Genomic DNA, 21,160 nt, shown 5'->3' on the forward strand with positions numbered 1-21,160 from the left:
CCATGGGAAGATAGCTAGGTTGCAAGGATAATGGCTTTCCCCATTTTAACTCAGGGTTTTACAGTTTTACTCAACATAAAACAAATGGAAGAGGAAGGGCTACCTCCCTAATTTATCCTGGCTGTCTCTCTGCTGCCTCCTCCTCATGTTCTGTGGGTTCCAGCACGGCTGGATTGAAAACCTGTGAGGTTTACCCTGCACTTCCCGCCTCCTCAGTCGGGGCCAGCTGCTCTCAGCCCTGCCCATTTGAACCACCTGTAGAACTCTACAAACTCAGATGCTGGGGCTTACCCTCTCACACCTTTAAATCAGAATTCCTTGGCGAAGGCTCTGGTATATGTATTTTAAAAAGCTTCCCAGGGGCCTTGACAGTCGAATCATTCATCCAATCCTGTTGATTTTACCTCCAGAATCTCTCAAATCCATCCTTTCATGCTCCATTTCCATTGCGCCTGACTGGGTTCTAGCCCTTACGATCTATCCAGATGACAGAAACAGGTTCTGAACTCATCTTTTTGGCTTTTAGTCAGTCCTCCAAACTGCCACCAGATTTATTTTTCTAGAACACAAATCCAAACCTGTCATCCCTCTGCTTTAAATCCTCCAATGGCTCCACTCCGAATGAGTGATGGAGCCTGTTTATTTCTTAGATGACGATGGAGAACAGCTGCTCCTCATCTTAGACAAGCTTTCTTGTAGCTTAAAATGTTTTCTTTTTAACTTTTTACTTTAAAGAAAGTTAAGACTCACAAGAGGTTGTAGATAAAGTTCAGAGTTCCTGGGTATCTGTCACTCAGCTTCCCCCTAATGGTAACATCTTACATAACCAAAGTACATGATAAAAACCATGAAACCAACTTTGGTGCAATACTATTAACTCAACTACAAGCCAACACACTCTTGTGCAATTGCCTTGGCATCACCAGTGTGCATTAAACAGCTATTTAACTCTGTCCAGGCCTTATTTGGATTTCACCAGTTTTTGCATGCACTTTGTGTGTGTGATACTGTGACATTTTATCACATGAGCTTAATTAATAGTTTTAGAAGGATCTAGTGGTTCTCAAGTCTGGGTGCACTTTAGAATTTCCTGGGGGAGCTTTCAAAATGTATCCATGACTGGCCCTTGTCTAGACCATGCTTTAGTCCAATGCTCCTCAGGCTAATTTGCACACAAATCAATGGGAGGTCTTGTAAAGATACAGATTCAGATCTAGTAGGTCTGGGTGGAGCCTGCAGTACTAGCCAGGTCCCAGGGGATGCTGCTGTTGCTGCTGCTGCTCCCTGTGTGAGGACCACATTTGGAGTAGGCCACCCCGTTTTCAGACCAATGGAATGAGAATCTATGGGTGTGAGACCTAGGCATGGTATGTTTGAATTCCTCTAGTGATTCTACCATGTAGCCAGGGTTGAGAACCACTGAGATATGTGACAGAATGCCAAGGCTGTATGTCACTCTCGGAGGTCACACTGTCTCCAACCTCTGTTTGAACCATTCTAGGTCATTTCAGTCTCCTCTGGCATTCAAATGCCAAACAACCCTTGGATTTAAGAAAACCCTGCTTCTTTTTGTTTGCTTGCTTTTTGAAGGGAGGTAATTAGGTCTATTTATTTATTTATTAATTACGTTTTTTTTTCAGTGGAGGTACTGGGGATTGAATGCAGGATCTCGTGAATGCTAAGCACTCTACCACTGAGTTATACCCTCTCCCCCAAGAAATCCTCACTTCTATATAATCCATATTCTTCTCAAATTTAAATATATCCAGTGTGAGCTCTCAACTTGCCTCTCCCTTCCGCTTCAATTTCTTCTCTATACTTTTGCCCATCTTGAGACAAAAGGGAGGAAGAGACTGTCTCTTGACTTTCATACCCAAATTCCAAGATTACTTCCAATTTACCACCTAGTCTCTTTTCATTCCCTTAGCAGTTGGCCTCCAAGCCCATAAATATTATAATGACAAATGCATACTTTCTTCAGCACTTGATAAGACTTTCAGCTACTGATCTTGTTTTCTGTCTTACAGAGAAAACCCCAAGCCATCAGATGGAAATTACCCTCAACTTGCTGCCACCATATCTATAAAAATACCCACACTCATCTGTTTTTATTCTCCCTCCTGTGAAAATCAAGGCCATGACTCTTCCTCTGAGATCAATTCCTTCCATTGGGTCTGGCTTTCCTTTCCTTCTTCCTAGTATTATATATCCCCTCTTTTCCCATGTCCTCTTCTACTAGTTCCTTCCCATGAGCTTTGAACTATGCTTATGTCTTTCCCATATTAAAAAAGGCCTAACAGACACCACTTCCCTTCCAACTTCTGCCCTATCCCCCTTTCTTTAAGGAGCTCTTTACATTTGCCATCTCCAGCTACACTTCAAAGAGTGATTCATGCTCGCTAACTTCATTTCCTCACCTCCCACTCACTTCTCAAACCACTCCAGTCTGGACTTTATCCCAGCACTCAACCACAACTCCACAATGACTTCTAAGCAGGTAAATCCAGTGACTACTTTTCAGTCCTCATTTTCTGAAACTCTCAGCAGATACACACAGTTAAGTCAATAATGCAGGGTCAAATAGTACTTTATAAATATCAAAGAGGGTTAAATGTTTTGAGATTTTCATGAGACTCCACTAGGCTCCATGAAGGCATAGGTATGGTTTTTTTTTTTTTTTTTTTTACAGCTGCGTCTTTAACTAAGTGCCTGGCAAACAAAGGTGCTCAATATGTGTAATTTGAAACCCTCCCTCTCTCCCATGATGAATTCCATGAAGCAACATTCTCCTCTCCTCCCACCTCTCAACCTGGCTTTCCAGTGTCTATCTAACTGCTCCTCTACCGTCACCTACCTTGTAAGTTTGATATTACTCAAGATTCTGTCTCTGGCACTTCTAATCTTGTCACATTCATAAACTCTTCATGGGCAGTGAGTTCCACCTCCATGGTTTGGCTTGTCATCTTTATGCTGACCAATCCCTAGTTCACATCAGTACCTCACTTCTCTTCCAAACTCCTAATCTGAATTTCTATCTGCCTCCTGAAGATTTGCAAGTACATATTATGGCAGTATTTCAACTGGCATATATCCAACAGCTGAATCTTTCCTCCAAATTTGTTCTTCCACCTCATTCCTGTTAATGGTTAACATCCTCCTCTTTCTTCTACATACCCAGGTGGGAACCTAAGCCGGTATCACTCTTCTCCCTTTGTTTACTCACAGATCCAATGACCCTCAAGTCCTATTGATTCCATCTCTTGATTTTGGGGATAGTATTTTCAGTGTGGATTCTGAAGCACATTAGTTCCCTGGGATGTTAATAGTGGTCACCAAAAAAGTAAAAATTATCCATGATCAAATAAATTTGAGAAATGCTGGACTGGACAGAGTTAAATAGATTTCTTTACAGAGGAACTTTTAAAAGTCTTTGGTATGCTAATATGCCTTCAATATAGGGATCTGATATGGGGACACCACATACATTGTTTCCCAAAGTTGTTTGGTCACAGAACCCAATTTTTTTGTAGCATCAAAGAAAATTTTACTAAAACACATTTCGGAAAATGGTGGTCTAATCTAGCCCCGTTTTTCTCCTTCTACAGCTATTCTACTCAAAGCCGCTTGCTTACAAACTTGTATCAGTTTCCTGGGTGGAGAAGGGAATCTCTCCCTCTCCAATATCTTGCCTCTCCAGCTTAGCGTCTATATTTCTATAAGAGCAATCCTTATAAAACTTAGGTATGTCTCTCCCCAAAGTATGAGACATCCTCCTCCTTACTTCTGTCCAAGTCATCTATGTCCTTACTGATTTTCTGCCTGCTTGCTCTCCCAGTTACTAACAGAGGAATGTTGAAACCTCCAACTATGGTAGTGTGTTTGTCTACTTCTTTCATTTATATCAGTTCTTGCCTCATGTTATTTTAATGCTCTGTTTGTTAGGTGTATACATGTTTAGGACTGTTATGTCTCCTTGGACAATTGATCCCTTTATCATTATGTAATGCCCCTTTTTATCCCCGCTAATTTTCCTTGTCCTGAAGTTAGCCGTATCTGAAATTAATACAATTACTCTAGCTTTCTTTTGATTTGTGGTAGCATGGTACATCTTCCTCTATCCCTTTATTTTTAACTTGAGTCTTCATATTTAAAGTGGGTTCCTTGTAGGTAACGTGGAGTTGGGTCTTATTCTCTCTTGATCCACTCTGATAGTCACTGCCTTTTAATTGGTATATTTATATCATTGATGTTTAAAATAATTATTGATATGGTTGGATTAATATCTACCATAGTTGTAACTGTTCTCTATTTGTTGCAGTTGTTCTTTGTTGCTTTTTTTCCCTTCGTTTTCTGTCTTGTCTGGTTTTGAGAATTTATATTATTCAATTTTATCTCCTCTCTTGGTATATCAATTATACATATTTCAAAAAAATTTCAGTGGCTGCCCTAGCACCTACAATATATATTTATACCTAATCTAAATTCACCTTCAAATAATACTGTAATGCTTCATGTGTAGTACAGTTATAACAGAGTATTCCCAATTCTTCTCTCCTGTTCCTGGTGACATGGCTGACATTTCATTCCATTTATCCATATGTTATACTCACTCAATATATTATTACTATTATTGCTTTAAACAGTTACCTTTTAGCTCTATTAAAAATAAGGAAGATTTTATTTTACCTTCATTTATTCCTTCTCTAACACTCTTCTTTATGTCAGTCTGAGTTTTTGAGCTATATAATTTTCCTTCTGAAGAGAATTTCTCGCAGAGTAGGTCTGCAGGCAATGAATTCTCTCAGTTGTTTGAGAAAACTTCTGCTACAGTTTTGATTTCTAGCTTTTCCTTTTGATTTATCCTGAGAGTTTCCCTCTCTCCACGTACATTATCTGTTCTTGATGTTATCTACTTTTTCCATTAAAGCCCATAACATATTAATCATAGTTATTTCAGTGATTTTACATTTGTCTAATAATGCTAACATCAGTGTCATATCTGAGGATGATTCTGATACTTTGTCTCTTCAGACTTATTTTTTCTTTTTTGCATGCCTTGTAATTTTTTTTGCCAAAGCTGGACATGTTGCATCAGTCTATGGGAACTGAGGTAAATAGGTTTTCATAGTAAGGGCTTATGAAAATCTAAGAGCTTGGAAGTATATAATGTTTATTGTGGCTATAAGTGCCAGAAGCTTTGAATTTCTTTATTGTCATTGTTTTTGTCTCTCCTCTTAACTTTGACTTCCCTAAGTACTCTTCCCCAGATTCTGTGTCTTGCAGCTCTTCAACTGTAATCCACTGTTATTATTATGATGTGGTAAGGTGTAGGAAGGGGAAATGCTACATAATGTTCTGAAGAAATCTGTTTTCAAGTGGGCCTGTGCCCTTCACAAATGTTTCTCCAGTGGTGTAGTTTTCTTCCCCTGCCTCCTACTCCCTTCCCTGGCCGTAGCACTCCTAATTTATTTCGTTGAAGTCCTGACACCTGTCGATTACTCACCCCCAACTTCTGTGAGACAGAACAGCTCAAGGAGGTCTCTGTGGGAAGGAGGAGCCCAGGATAAAGTTTCAAAATTGTGTTCTGGCCAAGTCCCCTTCCCTGGAGGGTAGCCCTGTGTTACAGAGAAGACCGGGTGGGTTTCAGGAGGGCTGCTCTTCCTCCTCTCCAGGGCTTGTGAACGTGGCATCTTCACCTTGGGAATCTGATAGGGTTTCTGGAGGGGAAACTTAAGAAAGTATGAGCTCTCCCATCCCTCTGCCTACAAAGACAATGACTGCAGCCCCCAGGAGTCTCTCAGTCTCCTGTTACTCCACACTAAGCTTCCAGCAGTTTGTCAAAATTACCATTTAAGTGTTTCTGCCAGAGACTTCTGCTCCAGGTAGGCAGACTGTACCTGTGTCTCTATGGATGTGTGTGCGTCTGCAGATTTGGGGATTTTAGTTTGCCCTGTGACCTCAGTTCTCTGATGTGTCCAAGAAAAGCCATCGATTTTCTGTTTGTCTAGGTTTTACCTGTTGTAAGGATGGGAGTGACAGCTTCCAAGCTCTTTACATGTCGAAGCTGAAACGGAAAATTCCCCCTTACTCTGTTACTGACTGAAATACTACTTCAAGGCCATCAGGCACTAGGGGCCATGCCTTACTCATCTGTTTCTGTATTTCATGGAGGCAGTGTGGTGTAGTTACTTATTAAATGATGCTTTAGAAGCTAGATCTGTGTTTGAATCTTGATTCCACTGCTTATTAGTTAAGCTATATGATGTATCAGTTATTTGTAAAAAGCAGCACTGTAGAATAGAACTTTTCTGGTGATGAAAATGTTATCTGTTCTGCTCATTACAGGCACATGTGGCTATTAAGCACTTGAAAAGTGAGGCAACAAATTTCTTATTTTAATTAATGTAAACTTACATCAAGTAGCCACATGTAGCTAGTGGCTTCTGAATTGGACAGTGCAAGTCTAAGGCTTTACAAGTGTAGACAATGGCTGTGCTATTTTAAAATTCTTCTTGGATAATTCAAAGTAAAAATATAGACTGATGTAATATTACATCTTCTGGGAGCATAAAGCCATGTCAGCAAAGCGTCTGGTTAGTAAAAGGTGGTCACTGACTGTACAGGCACTATTTATAAAAGGAGATGGTGATGTGAAATGTGACAACTGGGTGACTAACACGTTTAGTCTTCTCCCCTGGGAATCCCCAGGAGCTTGTTCTCTTGCCCCCGACGAACGTGTGTGTTCGGTGCAGATACTGTGAGATTTGAGTGGCTTTAGCAGGCTATGCTTTACAAAATTTGTTCACACACATTATCTGCTTTTATCTTCCAACACCTTGATGATGATATTGCTGATCCCATTTTATGGGTGAGGAAATTAAAACCGCACAGAGGTTAAATGTCTTGGTCACGGGCGCATTAATGGTTCACAGCCTCAAACACAGAACTTTGGGGCTCTGAAACAATGCTAATTCCACTATGCCAAAACAAGTACTCAGTGAACTTGACTCCAGGTCTACTGCACCTCTCTCTAACAGCACTGATGTCAGTCAGTAGTTGAAACTGAACATGAGCTGCCAGGGCCCTCTCCATGGACACCTCACCTCTGGCAACCACAGAGCTGCGTCCTTGTCTCAGAAACACAACATGTAGCTCCTATGTGTACCTGCTGTGCCTTCTGGTCCGATGTAAAGAATGTTTCTGCAAAGGCAAATGGCAGGTGACCCTGTGTGAGAAGCCTTTGGAAGAAAGGAAGCTTTGGCAATCACATAGTGACGGTAGCAACAACAGCCACAGTGGGTGTGTGTGGAGCGGGGGGCTGTCTCTCTCCCCCTCATCTCAGAGTGTACTTTCTTCTACTCAGCCCCTTTCTCCTAGTATCCAGCACCTGGAGACAGGCAGCAGGGGCATGGCCCTCTGTCCAGTATGCTGGCCTTAAACTGTGAACTTGAAAGGTTCAGACTTAGGTAGTACCCTTTGCACAGTCACTGTGACAGCATCATTCAAAACTAATGGCTGAACAAATAACTTTTCCAGCAGCAGCAGCAGCCCTGGGAGCTTGTTAGAAATGCAGAAGCTCAGGTCGGCTGTCCCAGACCTATTGAATCAGAATTGAACATTAATAAAATTCCCAGGGAATTCGAAAGCATATTCAAATTTGAGAAGAATTGCTAATCTTCACTTAAACTGAGGTTAGTTTTGTTTGAAGAGTTTAGGCATAGAGAACTAGGGAGGCAGAAAAATCTTCTTCGGTGGATTTGATTTTGATCCTAAATAATTATAGATTTCTTTTATAACCCTATGAAAAGAAATTTTAGAAAAGGGAAGGTGGGGGAAATGCACTGACCTACATGATTAAAACCCCTAGTCAGCAAAATTTGACATTTCACGGCTTCAAAGGGCTTTACAATTATCACTTTGCCTGGTTCTCATGATCTCCGGCAGTTCTGACCCACTCTTCCCTTTGAAGTGCTTGCAGATACACTTATGTTGGCAAGATTTCTCTGGGAAACACTGGAGTTATGTAAATTCAGTGAGAGAGAAGGGTTATCACCTTTTTCACCTAAATTGCTGGAGAATCCCTTTCTGGCCTGCCACCTTGTGAGGAGGGGTGATGAGAACTTTGAAACAGGAGCCCACAGCCTCCCAGAGCTTTTAATTCCAAAGACACTTCTGCACAAGAAGTGAATGCTTCCTTTGTGTGCAGAGCCCTGTCGAGCATGAAGATGAGGTTCTGAGCCCTGAGAAACCACCTTGATGAGCGGAATGCAATCTGCCCATCGCCACTGACAGCTCTGCCTGGCTAAGAACTTAGGAGCTGTATGCTCAGCATACGATGAATCCAATCGTCTGTAATGACTCAGATGGCGTTATTAAAGACCAACAAATTGCCAATCTGAGTATTGAGAATGTAGATTGAGCACCCATTATTGCCTCTTGGATCAAAATTTAAAAATGCCTACATGTATTTACTCAACAGGCAATAATGGGTCTGAAAGGGCTCGCACATATGAGGAAATAATAGTCACTTTCAAAGCAAATGGCAATAATGATAACACACCTTCCAGAAGGATATGGTTACACAGTGCCTTCACATACCTTATCTCACTGCACCCTTACCGCGGGTGGATGTGGGGGATGCTGTTACATCCAGTCAAATAGGAACTTGCTTCTCAGGGAGGTTAGGCGACTTACCCAAAGTCACCTCCTTAGGAGAACTGGGATTTGATCTTGGCTTTACTGACTTCAAGTCCAGTGTTCTGTTCACAAAAGCTAAACTTGAGCCTTGCTACTCAAAAGTGTGCTCCACTGACTGGCAGCATCCACCTCACCTGACAGCTTGTTCGAAATTCAGAATTGCAGGTCCCACCCCAGCTGAATCAGAATCTGTGCTTTTACAAGATGCCCAAGTGTTGTGTGGGCACATTAAAGAGTCCAAGAGCAATCAGTCTTTACTCAGTATGACCACTTGCCTACATGCCATACCCAAACCAGAATCAAAACAAAAGGCAACAATGCAAACGTCACAAAATTAAGGTAGAGTATCACAAAGATTTTTTCTGAGCACTTACGATAGTTCTATAGCAGAAATACAGTTTTTCTTGAGACAATTAGAAGGAATTGACAAAAGCATGGCATTTGACAAATTCATTGAGCCCATGGAAGAATGGGCAAAGGAATATCACCTTTAATGCTAAGAAATTAGCAGCTCTCATGTTTCCATTAAATTCACCAGAGATACACTGATTTTGTACCAGTATCATTTTTAAAGTTCACGTCTTAGAACAAGTCTGTTATCCTGGGCTCTTAAGAACTGCGAGGCTGAGTAACATCAGAATGGTGATCTCTTGAACATTGATGCTACATCTAGGAAAACCACTTGTCCTTGACTTTTTAAAAATGTGTTTCATGTTTACATTTAAGTAATCATTTGACCAATGTTTTGAGACTTTACGTCATGCAAATAAGGACGTAGTAGAGAGCTGACTTTGAGGGTGCTTGCTGGGAACTGCAGATTGCTCTGCCCTCCCAAATGGGAATGGACCACTGGAGACTGAGATCAAGTTCACATCTTTCCAAACTGTACTTGAACCAAAGGAGGTGATCAGGTGTTTGTTTTTCTAAGAGTTTCTCCTCCTATTAAGTAAATGTCAGCAGATCCTGAAGCAGAATGGATGCTTATTGCTTATCATCAAGTTTGAAACCAAAATTTGTCAAGGATAAGAAATGATGACAGATCTAAAGAAATCACATGGTCATGCTACCTGGCAAAATTATATTTGACCAAAATAAATCAACAGGGAAGGGAGAGAACACTCTCCATCCTACAAGACATCAACCAGCAACAATATATTAAGCACCTGCTGTACACTCCACATTATACTAGTTTCTAGGAGAGATATGGGAATATGAGACATTGTTTCTGCCCTTGAAGAGCTTATGATCTTGCTTAAGAAAAACTATCGAGTGACAAGACAACAAATTACGTAATAGTGTGGAGTTAAGCATTAAGAATGTGGATACAACTGAAAGCCAGATAAGCCAGATAGATTTAAGGGAGGAAGGGAGCCATGAATTTGGGAAGGTCTAATAAAGTAGGAGACATGTGAGTCTGACCTCAAAGGAAGGAATGAGTGCATTTCTAGGGGGGAGAAAATACAAGTAGATGTGTGAAGATGGGGGCTGTGAAATGAGGGCCTGTATTCATAAAGGGAAGAGGGGCTGGACACAGGTCACTCAAATGTAGGGGTTTAGCGTATAAAACCCCAGGTCCGTGTAGTGTCCAGGCCCTATTTGGAATCATCTTTACCACCATCCAGTGGCAAAACTGAAAATGGAAGTTACTTATCAAATTCAAGAATAACTGAATGTGGATCATTCTTGCCAAGGTGATGGTGGCCATCTTGTTGAGTGAAGAGACAAACGTCCTTTAGCAATGTGGGCCCCAAGCTCGTAGATAAATATCTCTAGACGGAAGTAAGACCTTAGTGCAGATGCTCCCAGGGTCCCACCCATATTCTGTCAGTTCACACTCACCTCTACTTGTCAGGCTACTTACTGCAAACACCTGCTGCTCTTTGCTTCTGGCTTTTATAAAACAACAAAAGCTGTTCTGATTATAGGGACACATACGGCATCTGGAATTGCTCGAGATTTATTTAATGTCCTGGGATGTAGCCTGATCAATTAATTAATGATGGCTGGAGAGCTGGGGAATGAATAGCCGGCTCCTTCACCCACAGTTGGGATAACGTGGGTGATACGTGTTCTCCAGTGTCTCCCTGAGTTCCCCAGTGAGACTGAGCCCTGGGTGGACACTTGCTTGAGAACACTCCCATGACTGGCTTCCTGCTACTCCCTATTTCACGTCCTTACTTCCTTAACAGTGTTTTCGGATATCACCTCCCAAGGTAACTGCTTGTATTCCATCCTCATCTTGGCTATACTTGAAGCCCATGACTTAAACCTAAAGTGGAAGATGAGGATCTTTCAAAACACCAGACACAATATTCTCGAGAGGATTTTCTTAGAGAGCATGAAGATAAAAATAGCTTCCCTATTCCCCCATTGTCTTCTTTTGTTCAAAACCTGAATTCTGAAGTTGCAGGAACAACATATTATTCAAGGCTTCCCATATGAAATAACAACTGGTGTTGATTTCTTTTTTTTTTTTTTGGTCTTTTAAAGGTTAGAGATTACTCACCTCCCCTGCTGGTCATTAAATCAGTCTGGCAGGATTCCTCGGAAGTTCTGTGGCCTTCCGGGCATGTGGCAGCAGCACAGGCAGTGCTGCAGACAGGCCTGCTTGCTGTGATGTGCTACCAAGCAGGTGACTTCAAAGGCCTGCTTCAAGCCCATCTCAGGTATCCCTTGGGGCTCACACTGAGCCCCAAAGTCAGGTACCAGATGGCAGATAACACAAAGTCAAAGCTGATCAGATCCCCTGGCTCTTGTGCCAAGGGATGCTGCAACCTCTCAGGCAGGAAACAAGTAACTTCTTTTAGCTTCCTTCTCCTTCTCTTAATTATCCTAAGAAGTCACCAGTTTGGTGCTCAGCTGTTTGTATGAGGTTTCTAAGTCGGGTGCATCCTGAGAGGTTTAGTCTTCCTGTTCATTAAAAAATATCATCCTTCTCTAACTCTAACATGGCATCTGTCAAGATACTGAGTCATTAAAAAGGTGCGCTTCCTCTTACACTACAGCTTTATATTTAAATTTCAGTTTATCTTTTGAAGAGGGCGATGTTCTGTTGGAGTTCAGCAGGTGCTCTGGTTGGCTGGGTGGGTGGGTCCGTGGATGTGAGTTTTGGTGTATTTGTGGGAAAGGGTGAGCTACGAGCATCCTTCTACTCCGTCATCTTGGCCCCTCCTTAAATTTCAGTTTAAATTAGCAGTTTACCCAAAGTTTGTCCCAAATGCTTATCTACATGGGGGAGTAAAAGATTGTTCCCGAAGTCTAAATGAGACAACACACAGTGGGCATTTGAGGATGCTAGTCACACAAATGAAATGTGTTAGAAGTCAGACAACCTTAGAATGATATTGTACTTGGATTATCTGGATGCTGTTCCTATGAAATGCCAGGGGAATGAAAAGCCATCTCACTCTCCTTACTTTTCTCTTAGTGCAAAAATAAAGTGCAAAAGGCAGTTGGCTTGTCCACCGGATGCACGAATGCTGCCCTTTTAGGCCTGGCCTCAATCATTTCTAAGAGTACCTACCACCTGGATAACTCATAGTAAGGACTGGGCTACCCAAGTCATTGTAGCACCTGTCACCAGACAAAGCACCCTGAGATGCTAAGAGCATATCCCAGTGTCTGTGGAGATGACCTTTAAGGTGCCTTCCAAACCCAAGGGTCTTTGATCCCGTTTCTTGGATGCAAGTTCTTTTGTCATTTTATGTTCAGAAAAGCAAAGCAGCTGGACTAGGTAACAAAGCACTGCCTCCTGCCTCCTCGGCAGCTCACTGCATACAGTGGGGTCTTAAATCCTGTCAGGAGAAGCCCAGCCTAGTGGGTGACTGCTACGGATTGAGGGTCAGGCCTGCCAATAACGGGCGCTCTGACAAGTCTCAAGGCCAGCATCAATTCAGCAGCCTTGCTACTGAAGCAGTTAGACTGTTTTCAGTTTCTTGGGTTCGTCTACGGTGGGATTTAGACCATAAAGGACAGAGCTATAGGAGAACAAGATGACTGCATCTTGGGGAAGATTACGCAGGAAAATCTTGTCTTTGCCTGATTGTTCAACCAAACATCTCCTCAGAAGTCATAGTATTTGACCCCTGTCAAAGTTCTAGAAGATTTTTGGATGTGAACTTCTCTTTGGCATTTTTACATTTTACGTAATCAGTGCAGATGAAAAAAATCCAAACAAAAGAAACACACAAAGAACCCCTTCAAGCAGGATTTGGGGCCAGATAATTCTTTGTTGTGCAGGGCTGTCCTGCACGCATAGGATGTTGAACAGCATCCATGATCTCCACCCACTAGATGCCAGTAGCCACCCACCCTCAGTTGTGACAATCTAAAGTTTCTCCAACCATTGCTGAATGTCCCCTGCAGGGCAGAGTTGCCCCTGGTTGAGAACCACTGGTTATTAAACAGCATTAACGTCCTGAAATTGCTCCTGGAAGGGAGTTTTGGAAGACTGTATAGGCACTTCTTCATGTAAAGGACCAAAGAGTAAATATTTTAGGCTTTGAGAGTCACAGGCCATCTCTGTCTCATATTCATCTTTGTTTTTGTTTTGTTTTGTTACAGTCTTTTAAAAATGTAAAAACTCCTAAGCTCAAAAATAGGCTGGAATTTGCCCATCCTTAGACTGTAGAGAAAGAAATGATGGCAATTCCTGTAATGACTGAAATTGCTGAGACAGTATTTGGAAATACTGGGATCTTGATCCAGCTACCAAGTCTCTGTGACCCTGAGCTAGCACTTATGCTGCCCTTCGTGGAATGCTTGAATTAAATAGTTCCAAGTTAAATTCTATTAATCTCATTTTGCAACTTAGTTCTCCTTCATATATTTAAACATAAAAAGTTTAAATAAATAGAAACTCAACATTTGAACAGTGAGATTCCCTGAGTAAGTAAGAGGAAGAATGTCTGTGTAGTGAGGATGTGTCCTTCCCTTGCTTTGGAATAAAATATCCTATGTGGTTCCTCTGAAGAAGAGGATGTTGTGCAGAGGAGATGCCTCTACCCAGTTTCAAAATTGGAGTTTTGATATGACTACACAGATGATCAAGGAAGGAAGAATGCTATCTTGGAAAAAGAAAAGCCTAGAAACTGCCTGAAAATTGTAAACATAAAAATGTTATTTTGAAGATATATTTCATAGTAGTTTCTGTGGAGTTTTCTTTGCCCATCACATAAACGTCTGAGTAAACTAGGGCAGACAGTCCATTAGACAGATATTTACCGAGGGTCTACTAGGTGCCAGGGACTGTGTGAGGCACTGGAGTTGAATCCACCTGGACCCGACCATGAACAGCACTCAAGCAGAAAATTGCTGCATTCAATCATCCAGAGACTTTTCCAGTAAAATATTTTGTCTTTGTATATTGCTAATTCCAAATAGCTTATGGTTTACTTTGGGCATGTAGAATCTCTATATGTGGATTTCCATTGAGATCAGGCAGCATCCGTCAAGAGAATCTCCTTATGATCCAGATGCCACTTTTAGAACAGTGGTATGGGGTGGGATGAGACTTTGATCAAACAGACTTCATTTAGATAACAAAAATGTACATTTTAAATCATTCAGGTAGTTTATCACATGGGAGGCAGTAAAGGAGAGTGAAAAGAGCACTGGGCTAGGCGTTAAAACCCTAGGTCCCAGTCCTGGTTCTCTTTGTCTTTCTTCTATGGACAAGTCAGTTAATTTCTAAGGAACACTTTTTACATCTGTAAAATGGAATAATACCACTTTTCCTGCCTACCCTGAGGTGTTCACTATATTTAAACACACTGTACATGTTTATAACTTAGAAGCTGTTATAAAGGTGATATCGTTATTATAGGCACTGGGCTAAACTGGCTCTTCACTCTACACAGATGATTCTGGAATAAATCAAGTATTGTCTCGGCCACAGCCAGATCAGTTCTCAACTAAGACCTGCTTACACTTCATTTTAGGTGATCCAGAAGAAACATATCTATAAAAGCTCATGAGGTACTAACTCTAAAATTTGCTGCAAGATGAACATCATGGATTTTGTTAAAATAGAATAATGAGCTAAATTTAATCTTCTAGGGAAATGAAGACTTTTAAAGATCAACATGTTTTTAAAGGGGTTCAGAAATTAGTGGTTGATCCCTTACCAGCACCATCAGGTCCCACCCACTTCCACCCCAAATTACATCCTTGCCCTGCAGCCTTCAGAGGAAAACCATTGCTAGGGAGAGTCACCCCTCTCATAGATGGTGGTCAGATTCTACACTGCCAAGGTCAGAGCACCTCTGCAATCATGTCACTCGCATGAATTTGAGGAAGTGCCTGCAAAGCAGATCAGCTGGATTTTTGAACATGGATTATTTTTTCTGTGATACCCTCAATTATACTTTTCAAAAATCAACCTGGATTTTCATTTTTTGTCATCATCCCTTCCCAGTCTGTTTTTGATCAGAAAGTAGTTGGACTGAAATCCCAAGAAGGATCTCCTTCTTTGAAGAGGTACCACCCCCGAGCATTCTGAGGAGTAAATGGCACAGCCCTGCAAGTTACTTCCTTCAGTTTCATAGTGAAGCCTCAGACCCTGGTTATGCTTTGTCCACTTTCCTTCAAATGTGATGTTATAAAATAGGCAGGGGCTGGTTGGTATCGTGTACAATGTCAGCTGTCAGGGCTGTCCTTGATGCCAGCAACAGAGTATCAGAATAACACTAGTAAGGGCAGAAACAGTGACTCTCTCACTCCTAACACCTTTTGTAAAGGACAAATCTTTCATGTCTCTAATAGGAAAAAGAAAAAAGATAAGTGCGTGTTGCACACTTTACATTACCATGACTACCGAGGGTCCATTGTTTTTTCTGTCCTCTCGGCTCCAAACCTAACAAATATACGGGTTGGATATAAGAAAAAAAATGGATATATAAAATTGAAGGCAATTCCCTCAGTTTCATAAATCTGGGTTTTCGTAAGTGCTATGAATTCATTTCACCAGAGAGCCATCAGCTATAAATGAGTTCTGACCACTCTTGCACTTGATTGTGGTTTTCCCTAGATATCTAGAACATGAAAAAACATCCCATTTCTTAAAACAATTCACTGACAAGACCGCCGTCCTTTAAACTTGCCCTTTAGATCCAGAGGCAAAGCCAGCCTCCCTTTCCCTCCTGACCCAACTTTCTCTTCTGATATGGTTTTCTGTCCTGAACAGATCAAAATCAAATAGGAGAGAAACAATCTAGTTGAAAAGAGATCTGATGTGCCTGTTGATGTCTCATTAACCTTGAGAGTGAATGTAACTGGTGACTGCCCGTCACAGTGGCGTGACGGTTTGTTAGGGTGGAAAGAAAAAGCCAGTGGGAACAATCACCTCAAAAAAAAATACAAAAAACATCATTTAGTAGATCATCTATCAGAAGATGGGACAGCTTTCTAACTGTCAGGACTGGCTAAATTATAGTTTTCTTAAGCCTATGATGAAACTACTACATGTTTTCTTGGGAAAGTATCTGGAGCAGTATTTATCTGTGTGTCAAAATACGTTACTTAAAGTATTGGGGGGAAAAGCCACTTCAATGTTGGAAATCTAATCATGAGAAAAACAAACAGCTTGGGATTAATGTTATGAAGGTTCTGTGATGAGTATGGTGATAATGTGTGTGCTATTAAAAATATCACCTGCCACCCAACGTGGGAAGGTCCTAATTCCACTAAGTTCCTAGTCAGATTCTACTTATTACTAATTGCTGATTGATAACATGTCAACAAATAAAGGGAAGAAAATAATAGAGGAAAATTGGCTTGTCTCTAGGGATCAAGGGTTACCTGTACAGGAAAAGAGAAGGAAAGCATTCCCCAGGTTCACTGGCTGACTTCCCGTGGAATAAGTAGACTAGAAATCTAACCAGCCTCCAGATCTGGACCAGAGACTCACACAAAACCAGCACCTTCCATCACTCCGCCCCAGGGCTGCAGCTGGGACTGGTTCCTGTCTGCCCTCCCCAGAGGAGAACCTTAAGTAAACAAGATCCATAATCCCTACCAGGACTTGGATGGAACATTCTCCCCTATTTTTGCTTTTCTCTCTCAAGGTCTCCACTTTCCCAATTCTAGCCCTCACTCCTCTGCTTTTCTTAGGAACTTCTTGAAAGTTACACCATGAACCTCACTTTTTACATCAATTTCCCACCTCGGGCTGACGGCACAACCTGTTTCTGCCACTGTCACCCTCTAACCAGCTGCTCGGTTTCGTGTGCTCTCCTCAGGGCCACACAGACTGGCTTCTGTCCTCATCTTTCTGTCTCTGCCCCTCACCCTCACGCCCAAATGCACCCAAATAAAAGTAGATCAGTCGAATCCCTCATTTCCCAAAGAAGTTTTTGCATTTCGGAGGAGAGGAGCTACTGTGAAAGAGGAAACATTTGCGAATTACACACATCACTTTCCACCCTAGAAGACCGAGATGGCTACCTCGCTCGGGGGAAGAGGGCAGCAGGGCAGCCCCGGTTCTCGCCAGTACCGCACTTCTTGCTGGTGGGTGGGAGGCATTTTCTTCACCATCCCGCTTCACATTCCTCTGCCGCCTCACAGCCCCTCCTAGCAGCCTTTCCCAAAACACTCCGGGGCCGGAGGAAGGGGAGAAAAACTGAGGACAGGAGAGAGGGGGGTCTCTGAATTCCCCCAGTATAGTATTTTGTTTTCAAGTAGCAGGACTTTCTAGAATGTCTTCTCTAGTTCGGCTCCTTCTGGCCCAGTTGCCCCAAAGCCTCCCTGCCCCCAAGACCAGTGCATCCAAAACAAGCGCACCGACCAAAGCACCGTGGCCGCCGCCGCCCCAACTGTTGCAGCGGCTGCCGGGGTGGCGAGAGACGGCGGCGAGGGCAGGGCCGGGCCCGCACCCGGACGCTCCCCGCCCAGGAGGCTGGGAGGCTCCGGGCGGCCTCCGAGGGGCGCGCAGTGCAGGGGAGTCCCTGCGGCAGCCGCCTGGGCTAGGAGAGGCGGCGCTCTCTGCCCGGACCCCCGCACACAGCCAGCCCGACCGCGGCAGCGGCAGCGGCGCCGGCAGAGGCTGCCCGCGCCCGCCCCCCTCTCACCTTTAAGATCAGGTCGGTGTGATGCTGGTCCAGCATGTTGGCTTTCTGGAAGGAGGTGACGATGACCCGGCCGTAGCGCCCAGGGGTCTGCAGGTCCGAGTAGAGCCGGTGCTTGGAGCGGTTGACTGGGAAGAGGCTGTTGACGAGGTTGCGCTCGATCTTGGCCAGGCTGTGCTGGGGCGCCAGCAGGTGCTCCACGCTCTCCTCGACCTGGTAGCGGCTGAAGCTGGCGCCGAGCAGGATGGAGATGAGCACCGGCGCCGAGGCGAAGAAGACAGGGTGACTGGCAATGAAGTGGCCGAGCCGGGAGAAACACGTCCTCAAGCCCCTGTGCAGAACCTGCCGCAGCATCCTAGAGCAGAGCGGGCGCGGGAGGAGGGCGAGGCGCACGCTCGGCGCGGGCTCGGGCGGCGGCGGCGGCGGCGGCGGCGGTGGTGGCGCCCGCGGCGGCGGCGGCGGCGGCGGCGGCGGCGGAGGCGAGACCCGGTGCTCTCCCGGAGCCGCGGCACCACCATCGGGGAGTCCCGCGCCGCGCCTCGGGAGGGTCCCCTCGGGCCGGAGACACGCCCTCCTGCCCGCGGCCGCGCTGGTCCGGAGAGCCCCCCAGCTTGGCGGCCTCCGCGCCGCCCCCACCCCCGCCCTACCCCGTGCTCCCTCCCCACCCTCTGCTGCCTCCCAGCCCGAGGGGCTCCGCGCGGCGGGGCAGCGTCCCGCCTCAGCGCGGGAGGGGCCCGGGGCAGCCCCCGCGGCGCGTCATGACCCCACTCACCCGACCCCCAAGGCCAACGACGGGGGTGGCGCGGGGAGCGGCGGCGGCGCAATCGTGGGGAGACTCTGCGCGCCAGCCTAGGAACACGAGGACGGAGAATTCCAGGCTACACCCAGTCCCCTCCCCTCCCTGCACTCCCCCTCCCCCGGCCCGGCCCGCCGCGCACGCCCTTCCCTCCCTCCCCTCCCCGCCTCTGTCCTCCTCCGGGGAGACCCAGAGATGAATAAAGAAATGGTCCCGATTTTCCAAACAAAAAGTAAAGAGTTTTCCCGGGGGGCGTCGGGCGGACCGGCTCAGAGCCGAATCCCCCCAGAGGCGGAAAGGAGGAGGCTGAAGACTGCGTGCGCCCTGGCTCTCGCCAGGCTCAGGTGGTGGCGCGCACTGGCTGGTGCGGAGAGGGGGTGGGGAGCGAAGACGCTCGAACGTGGAAATCACGCCTCCTCTCAAGTAAGAGCCATTTAAAATATTCCCAACACTGCAGCTTCCGCGGGACCACAGAGTCCGGGTGTGCGTCTGGGGCACGTCCACTTGAAAGGCGCCTGTGGAGAATCTTTCTTTTCGTTCTCATTTAGGGTCGCTCCAGAGTGGGTTGGACAGTTCTGCGGCGCGCCCCTCAATTTCCCCACCCCGTCCCCCAGTAATAAAAGTGCTCATAATGATGGTCAGTCGGTGGAGCCGCCGGTCGCCAGGGCTCTGATGCTCCCGGACTCCCCCCTCTCCGCGGCGGCGGCGCCGCCGCCGCCGCCGCCTCCTCCTCCTCCTCGTCCTCGTCCTCGTCCTCCTCCTCCTCGTCCTCCTCCTCCTCCTCCTCCTCTCTCTGTCGTCACTGGCGGGGCTGGGGGACCTGGAGCGGCGGGGCTGGAGCGGGCGCCCCTGCGGGCAGAGTGTTTGTGAACAGCTGGTCAGGGAGTCAGTAGCGTTACTCCCCTTCTCTCCTCCACCCCGACCTCTCCTCCTCAAAGGAGCGAGTGTGGGAGTGGGTGACACCTTATCTCAGACCTGGAGGGATACTGGTCTCCGAGAGTGCCGAGCCGCAGGGGGCTCGGGGGAACCCGGGGGGCGCCGACGGCTCGGCAAAGTTGGGCGTGTGCTTCTGCGCGCCAGCCGTGAGCTAGCAGGCAGCCACTGTGGTTCCCCTCGCACTCTTCCTCCAGAGAATTCCCCGAGAAGGCGGGCGCCGGCTTCGGGCCCGGGATAGACCTGCGGCGGCGGCGGGAACGGCCACGCACAGGTACAATTTAGCGCGGTTCGTTGCGCGCTCCAAGCCCCGGGGTCCATCCATTGCAACGCAGACCGAGCGGAATCTCGGAGTCTGGGCCACTAAGGCGCTCTGTCCGGCCAGGGGGATGGGGACCGGGGCTCGGCGAGGGGTCCCCAGGCTTTGAGCTCTGAGCACTCGGCCTTCCCGTCCCACGCCTCCGGTCGCTCCTGCTTGGCCTCTTAGTGCCAAGGGTCAAGCGAGAGGCGGCTGTGACTGGAGGCGCGGTCCCTGGAGTGTGGCCCGCACTACTGAGCAAGGGCATGCATATTAATCAAAGCTGAAGGAAGACGGGATAGGGGGAGGAGGAGGAAGAGAGGGAAAGAGGAGAGGGAAGAGGGAGAGGGAAACCGGTGGGAGAACGCGACTAAGGGAGGTATTTCCCTAACGTTCCCATCCCAGATTCCCAGTGCCAAGCGGCCCTCCACTTCTCAAACTGAACTTGGGAACTTACACATTAGAAACAGGAAGTCGTGGGCCGGGAAATCTCCTTTTTTGGTTCCTCTCCTCCTTTCCCCCACACCAGACCCTCCATCCTATATTCCCTCAGCAACACCTGCAACTGCTGCGCTGCTCACCCCGGGGGCGCAACCGCTCAGCTCTGCCTGCGCTCCCTAGGTCCTTCTACCCATCCGTACTCTGGTCCACTTTCTCTGCTCACCCTCCCTATTCCCCACACCGCTCTGTTTCTAAAGGCATCCTCTGGTTCACCAGCAGCTTCCAGCGACATTGACATACCGCCCCCCTTCCCCGCTCAGAATTCCCATTCCTGGGAGGGACACATTGGGAGAGGCTAGAAATTCCCCTGCAACACTCCACTTGTGCCCTTCCCCCATCATCTTAATTTCTGCACGCGGAGACGCCGCTGTTCTGCAGCGCTTTGCTGATTCACGATGATCGCGGAGGGAAAAGCCTCATTGACTCGTGCCCCTGCAAGCGGCAACGCTAGCGCGAGTGGCTGCGAGGGCACACGCTTTGGGAAACCACCCACCACTGCGCAGCCGAGGTGCTAAATGGCAGGGTAGATGCCTTGCGTGGCTCTTGGCCGGGGCAGACGCAAAGAAGGAAAGGGCCGGGGGAGGAAGGGGAACGCCGTGGCAGTGGAATTTCTGCGAGCCCAGTTCTTTGCGACTGAGCCGGAGGCAGCTGGTGGGTGGGCATCTCTCAGGAGGCCCAAAGTCGTCGGCTGCGCGGGGAGCAAACAGAGATGTTTCGTGTGCCCTGATGCCAGCGCAGCGACAGAAGTAAGCCGACACGTCTGCTTGGGAGCCTTTAACATTTCGGCGAAGCTTTTTTCATTCTGAAGTCTTTGTCCCTCCAAATGGTTCCCTCCTAACCTTGGTTCGCTATCGTCCCTAGAATTTTCTGCCT

The 21,160-nt window shown here is 46.1% G+C and overlaps 1 protein-coding gene across 1 annotated transcript in view; it reads right to left on the reverse strand.

Moving 5' to 3' along the window:
• The window catches only part of PTCHD1 (patched domain containing 1), a 53,864-nt gene extending 35,181 nt beyond the window's left edge, over positions 1 to 18,683 (reverse strand). Inside the window, exon 1 of the mRNA XM_032474886.1 lies at positions 17,763 to 18,683. Coding sequence (XP_032330777.1) covers positions 17,763 to 18,113 — 351 coding nt within the window. The 5' untranslated portion in view covers positions 18,114 to 18,683. The remainder of the gene's footprint in view (positions 1 to 17,762) is intronic.
• Between the last annotated feature and the right edge of the window lie 2,477 nt (positions 18,684 to 21,160).

This window comes from Camelus ferus, chromosome X (assembly GCF_009834535.1).
Source record: "Camelus ferus isolate YT-003-E chromosome X, BCGSAC_Cfer_1.0, whole genome shotgun sequence".
NCBI lineage: Eukaryota > Metazoa > Chordata > Mammalia > Artiodactyla > Camelidae > Camelus > Camelus ferus.